This window comes from Puntigrus tetrazona, chromosome 13 (assembly GCF_018831695.1).
Source record: "Puntigrus tetrazona isolate hp1 chromosome 13, ASM1883169v1, whole genome shotgun sequence".
NCBI classification, from domain to species: domain Eukaryota; kingdom Metazoa; phylum Chordata; class Actinopteri; order Cypriniformes; family Cyprinidae; genus Puntigrus; species Puntigrus tetrazona.
Window position 1 is genome coordinate 21,247,667 of NC_056711.1, and position 7,500 is coordinate 21,255,166.

The window sequence follows — 7,500 nt, forward strand, 5'->3', positions numbered from 1 at the left end:
AGGCTTTAAATAACCCGGCGACGCACCGCTAATGTATTCTTGGCAGACGCCGTGTTTTCCTTTCTTAACATTTTTAGGCCGTGGACGCTCCAGACGCTCTCAGACACATTCTTGGGTTTTCTGCGGAGCACAGACACATTCATTAGTGCTTCAGAGTTCATTTAGTGCTGCGTCTGAAAGCTGTACGTGACTGACCGCTAACACTGAGATAAAACTATCAGCATTTACACGCCTTTAGCATTTTTAACTAGAAAAGCGATGTCTCGAAATCGTTTTCAATTCTTTTGCTTTTCAAAATGCCGGTTATTCATATAGCAATTAAAAATGGGGTCATTAAGATTTAATTTTTAATATTTATTGAATTTTTTTATTTTTATTTTTATTCAGTAACGATGCATTAAATTGATCAAAGTCTTAAAAATGTTTAATAGCTATGAATTTGTATTATTTTATTTTGTACAACGACCAGAAGGAAATGTTGATTGTTAATATTGTAATTAAAAATTGGGTCCGTAAGATTTCTTTTTCATTTATTTAATATTTATTGATTTATTTATTGGAAGAAATTAGTATTTTTATTCAGCAACGATGCATTAAATTGATCAAAGTCTTCAAAATGTTCAATAGCTCTTAATTTTTATTATTTTATTTTGCACAATGACCAGAAGGAAATGTTGATTATTAATACAGTCATTAAAATGGGGTCCATAAAAAAAAAAAAAAATCAATCATTTAATATTTTTTATTTATTGGAAGAAATTAGCATTTTTATTTAGCAACGATGCATTCAATTGATCAAACTCTGCAAAATATGCACAATTTTTGTATTTTATTTTGCACAAAGACCAGAAGGAAACGCTCCAGATTAAAATAGTAATTAAATATTGGATCAGCAATATTTATTTTTTTTATTATTATTATTTATTTATTTATTTTTGGAATTAAATTTTATTTTTATTCTGCAACAGTACATTAAATTGATCAAAGGTGATTCTTATTAAGCACTCTTGTTTTCAAATATTTAAACATTCCTAAAAAATGTAATTAAATTAAACGCAAACGTCTGTTAACAGAAAGTCCGAGATATTTTTCTGTTCATTTTTCCGAACCACTGGCAGATATTTATCTCAAGCAAAAACACAACTTTAGTTTCCTTATACAATAATTGTATTTTGAATTAATCGTGTTTCAACGTGTATTGGAACCCCGAAAAATGGCATAAAACACTTTTCTGCAATATACAAAGCCAATATTTCCATTTCAAATAAATCATCTGTGAATCCTGAAAAATAAAATGTACAACGGTTTCTGAAGACTGGAGTAACGATGCTGAAAATTCAGATTTGATCACAGAAATAAATGATAGTTTAACACACATTCACAGAGAGGACAGCTGCTTGAAACTGTTAAACTATTTCGCATTTTTACTGTATTTTTTTACATTTTACTGTATCAGATAAATGCAGCTTTGTTAAGCAGAAGAGATTTAAAATTCAATTGAAATATTTTTTATATTTATCAAAACTACGCAAGAACACGAAGGTGAAGGGTTTGATCTGCAGTGGGTTCACGAGCTCAGCATCAGTATCTTCAGAGCCTCATCTCACATTCAACACACAGACGTCCTTCACCCAGAACATCAAGAGACGGATGTGAAATATTGATGAGTCTGGACTGAAGAGATGCTCAGAAGAGCCCCGCTACCGTTTACCTTACTGTACTTCACATTTAACGTTCAGAGGAAACACACAGCGAGATGTTTAGTGAAATGTTGTTTACGCTGTTCTAGACACCCCACTAACATTGTGTGTCTTATGAAAGCATATTTTATTTTATTGCCAGGTGCTGTCACATATAAACGTAGTTCTTAAATAATAATTCAATAAATAAATTATTTGGATTTTTATGTTTTTGAAAAGTCTCTTTCGGTCACCAAGGGTTCGTTATTTGTTTAAAAACACAGTAAAATTTGAAAAACATATTTTCAGCGTCATTACTCCGGTCATCAGATATCATAATAATATACTGATTTACTGCTCAGTTATTATTAATTATTATTGGGCAGTTGGTAATGGTAATGTATCATCAAAAGATAAGGGAAGACAACTGTTTACAACTAATCTGAAATTTTACAATGTGTTACAATAATATATCTATATTTATATATTACAATACATGCAGCCTTCATGAACAGAAGAGACCACTCAAAAATATAAAAAAAATTACAATAACAATAATAATAATAATAATAATAACTACAAAATTAGTGTATTTTTAAAAGGGAAGTGATCAAACAGTACTTAGAAAAAAATATTTTCTGATATATTTTGTTTCGATATTAAGAGACAAACAAAAACAAAAAAACTGACAGATCAGTTAAAAATCAGTCAAACATCAGTACGACATTTTGTCTGAATCACAGAATCATTCAAACTGATTCTGAAAACTGATTCATACAAACTGATTCTGAATCACAGAATCATTCAAACTGATTCTGAAAACTGATTCTGAATCGGTGAAGTATTCAAATTGATTCTGAATTGCTGATTCATACGAACTGATTCTGAATTGCTGATGCATACAAACTGATTCAGAATCACTGAAACATACAAACTGATTCTGAATCGCTGAAGTATTCAAACTGATTCTGAATTGCTGATTCATACGAACTGATTCTGAATCGCTGATGCATACAAACTGATTCAGAATCACTGAAACATACAAACTGATCCTGAATCGCTGATTCATACGAACTGATTCTGAATCGCTGATTCATACAAACTGATTCTGAATCGCTGATGCATACAAACTGATTCTGAATCGCTGATGCATACAAACTGATTCTGAATCGCTGAAGTATTCAAACTGATTCTGAATTGCTGATTCATACGAACTGATTCTGAATCGCTGATGCATACAAACTGATTCAGAATCACTGAAACATACAAACTGATTCTGAATCGCTGAAATATTTAAACTGATTCAGAATCACTGAAACATACAAACTGATTCTGAATCGCTGAAATATTCAAACTGATTCTGAATCGCTGATTCATACGAACTGAACTGATTCAGAATCACTGAAACATACAAACTGATTCTGAATCACAGAATCATTCAAACTGATTCGGAATCACTGAAACATACAAACTGATTCTGAATCACAGAATCATTCAAACTGATTCTGAAAATTGATTCTGAATCACTGAAACATACAAACTGATTCTGAATCATTGAATTATACCAACCTTTGTCAAAAAAATAAATAAATAAAACATTTACAAAGAGTAATGGTTTGAGTGAAAAAAAGAAATCAAGTAATGCGTGAATATAGAAGATTATTTCCCAGCACCTGACCAATTAATACCAGCACTTCATAATTTAAAATATAATAACAACTTTATAATTCATTTTTTTAAACACCTTGCTCTCATTGGTCTGATCGCTTTTACTGTTCTTCACGTTTAGAAGAAGTTTCGGATAAAAGCATCTGCTAAAGGATAAAACGTAAACGTATTTGGAAAATACTTGATATTTGACCCGGAAACAGCAGCAAAGAGAACCTGTGTAAAGTTTTATTATTGGAAATTCACTGTAATTCTAGGAATTATGTATTTGAAACCTCTTTATTATTAAATAGAGCCTCATGAAATGTCTTATGTTTTTTCTCAAATTGATTGATTTATTTAGTCCAAGTAATTTTTTTGTAGGTTTTTTTGCTGATTTTTAAAAATTATTTTTGTCTAACCAAAACAAATGTTTAAAACCCAATAAAGAATATATATATATATATATATATATATATATATATATATATATATATATATATATATATATATATATATATATTATTATTTATTTTATTTATTTATTTATTTTTTTTTTAATCTCTTTTATTTTTACCAATTTCTCTGCCTTCCTTTTAAAATTCTTTTGGATTTTATTTCAAAGGTTAAATAGGATTTTAAAAACGCATTATTTATTATTTATTTATATTATTTATATTAACGCAAAGCTAATTTTTTCCGGTAATCAAAAGAAGACAAAACGTTAATTTAATTTCTCTGTTAATAAAAAAATCCTTAATTTCTTTCGGCGAGCGCTGCACAAAAGTTAAAACACAGAAGAATGACAGTGTGAATATTCATTAAAAATAACATTTTAATAATTAGGCCTATTTTTCTTACTAAAATGATCTGATGTACTTTATTGTGTCACAATTTAAAGTAAAACAACTTTTATTTTGTCAGGTTGCTATAAAGCTTCTTTATATTCAGGTTTTCAGTGACACAGAATGCATGGGGAACATATACAAGAAGAACAAGAAAGAACAAGAAAGTTTTATTTGTCTATCATCTCACACTAACTAGTCGCTGTTGATAATCACACTTATTCAAGCTATTTGAACTTTCATGCAAAGTGTTTTTTTACTGCTGGTAGCGGCGTGACCGAGCTTATAGTCTTCTATTTTACACAAAGGTACGTCTGAACAGAATCAGGCCGATCAGGCTCTTGTTTTGTTCAGGAAGTCTTGTTCCTGCTCGAGGAAGCAGAGCTGACTTCCTCGTCTGTCCAGGAGAAATAAACCTTTTTCTGTTTCTAAACTGAAGTAGACGTCTTCTCTCTGCGCTCAAAAAACACAGTTTACTATCTCTGGAGAGCCGCAGAAAAAGAAGTAAAACAAGGCTGAAACGTGTTAAAGCAGTGCAAGCGCAGGTCCGCCGCACAAAAACAGTCTGTGCAATTAAAAATGCATTAGTTTTCAGAGACGGAGGAGACGCTGGATTCTCTATAAATCACCGGCAGCGTCCTCCGCATCTCCACACACTTCTTCAAGCTTCTTTAGGCTCTGGGGTGTTTCTCAGACCTTTTTTATCACATAGACAAAAACTAACTGGTAACAATGACAAGTTTATATCTTACTATCTGGACCTTTTGGGGTTTATAACGCACCGTTCTGAGAAAGAAAATAAATAAAAATGACCGTACACTGCTGCTCAAAAGATTGGGATCAGATCAGGTTTTTTGTTTTGTTTGGGGTTTTTTTTCTTATGCATGTCAAAATGGCATTTATTTAATCAAAAATGCTGAATATTAAATTTATAATTACAAATTTATATTGTGAAATACCATTTTTTTATTTAATTTATTTAGTTTTAAAAGAAAAAAAAATATATATATATATATATATATATATATATATATATATATATAAATTAGTAAATACTTATATTGATAGAAAGGAATTGCATTTTTAATGAACTATTTTTATTAATAATGAATCCAGAAAAAGCCTAAATAAATTAAAATTAAGCAGCACAACTGTTTCCAACATTAAGAAGCATATTTCTGAAGGACACTGAATACTGGAGTAAAAATTCAGCTGAGCTTCACACAAATAAATTATATTTTAACGCATGTTAAAATAGAAAACCATTATTTTCAATTGCAAAAATATTTCACAATATCACTGTGTTTTTGATCAAACGGCTGGAAACAAGCTTATATAAGTGTTTTAGTCTGATGTCAGAAAAACTCTTATTGATTGTCTTTAAAACTGCACTATTCCAGACTTTCTTGCATGACTTTATGTGGATTAATCATCTCTGCTCTCTCACCGCTGATAAAAGCTTTTCCTTAATGACGAAATGGAAACGTAAAAATAAATATGCAGCGTCTAAGTGATTTGTCTCGGAGACATACTGAATACTGATGAGCAAAACAAGGCATCAGTGCGTGATCATCACAAAGAACTCTTCAAACATCAGCAATAGAGAGCGGCGATCACGCTTTACTTTAGGTGCCCATGTTGCACAAAGACACATAGCTCTAAAATACATGACACAAATAATCAAATCAATATTTTAAATTAAATATTTTTTTGCAGTTTTTTTCAGTAATGGCTACTGCATGAAGATGATAAAATATTACAAAACATATTTAAAAATTTTTTTTTTTTTGCAGTTTTCCAGGCATGACTACTGCATGAAGATTATAAAATATTACAAAAACTATTTTTAATAAAATATTTGTGCAGTTTTTTCAGTCATGGCTACTGCATGAAGATGATAAAAATATTACAAAAACTATTTTTAAGAAAATATTTGTTCAGTTTTTTCCATGCATGGCTACTGCATGAAGATGATAAAATATTTTTACAAATATTTTAAAAAAATATTTTTGCAGTTTTTCCAGGAATAACTACTTCGCGAAGATAACAAATATTTTGTGCAATAAAATTATTTTTAAAAAATATTTACTGCATGAACATAACATAACAAAAATATTATTTTAAATAAATAAACCAAAAAAATAAACAAGTCACAAAATGCAATTTAATATTGTAAAGAACTTCCGATGAGTTTACTTTAAAGATGTGACTGAATTTAAGAATTGCCGTGACTCCTCCTGAGCTCTAAATGTTAAAATCCCCAGCCAATGAACGCGAAATAAAACTCACAGAGACACCGTCTTGTTGGGTAAAGAGCTGGGCTGCATGGTCTCCGTCAGGTCCGCGTCGTCGCACACAGCCTTCACGCGCACGCTCTGCCGGCTGAACTCCTTTGATCTCTCCGCGGTGCAGTGACAGCTGTCAATCATCAGCTCGGGACAGTACCTGCTGCCGCGCGCCGCCGCGAGCGCCGCCAACAGCGCGAGCAGCGCTCTCATCGCGAGCCACTTCCAGCCAATCCGGGCTCGAGTGATCGGTCATCTCAGGGACGATCAGACACAAAGGACCAGGGGCCCCCGGTCGTCAGAGAAGCACCTGGAGAGGATGATGATGATGATGATGATGATGATGCGTAAAAACAAAACACGGTTAACTCAACCCTGCATTGCACGCCAGTTTAGATTTGCTTCTTTAACCTTAGCATCCAAAAGTGCAGGAAACTTCGGTCCCGGTGCGCTCGTGCGTGCCGCTGTCAACAGGTCGGATGAAGCAACTTCTAGCGACGCGCGTCAAGCCTCACGCGTTCCTCCTCCCGGCGTCGCGTCCTATTGCGCCGAAGGACTGCCTTATGAATAACAATGACGCACCGTGACGTCTCCCAGTAGGGTGGCGTGATTGGCCGAGTGGGCGGGAGCTGGTCTAGCGGCCGACCACTGAACGCTGCGGCTGGCTCATGAATATTAATTAGCCGGAGCGCTGGGGAAAGCGTTCCAAACGACGTCAGCACGTCGTGCTTAATATTCATGAGCCGCTGCTTCGCCGTAGTAGGATTTAAAGCCGACCCTCCGGGAGAACAAACTTCTCATTGGCTCAGAACTCCACGTGACATGATTGTTCATCACGAAGAGGCTATTTATTAATAAAAAAAGGCATAAAAAGTCATAAATATTTATTTATGATTTTATATAGATTTATATATTTATATATATACAATTTTTACGCGTTCCCGTGAAAAAACTAAAATGCAAAAGAAAAAAAGACTAAACAACATCAAAACAAGACATAATAAGAACCAGCGGTGTTCAGCATCAGTTATATAAAGGAACGTG

The 7,500-nt window shown here is 32.8% G+C and overlaps 1 protein-coding gene across 1 annotated transcript in view; it reads right to left on the reverse strand.

Annotated features, from left to right (window-relative positions):
- Window positions 1–6,972, reverse strand: part of LOC122356506 (adhesion G protein-coupled receptor A2-like) — a 44,821-nt gene extending 37,849 nt beyond the window's left edge. The window contains exon 1 of the mRNA XM_043255250.1: window positions 6,461–6,972. Coding sequence (XP_043111185.1) covers window positions 6,461–6,669 — 209 coding nt within the window. The 5' untranslated portion in view covers window positions 6,670–6,972. The remainder of the gene's footprint in view (window positions 1–6,460) is intronic.
- Between the last annotated feature and the right edge of the window lie 528 nt (window positions 6,973–7,500).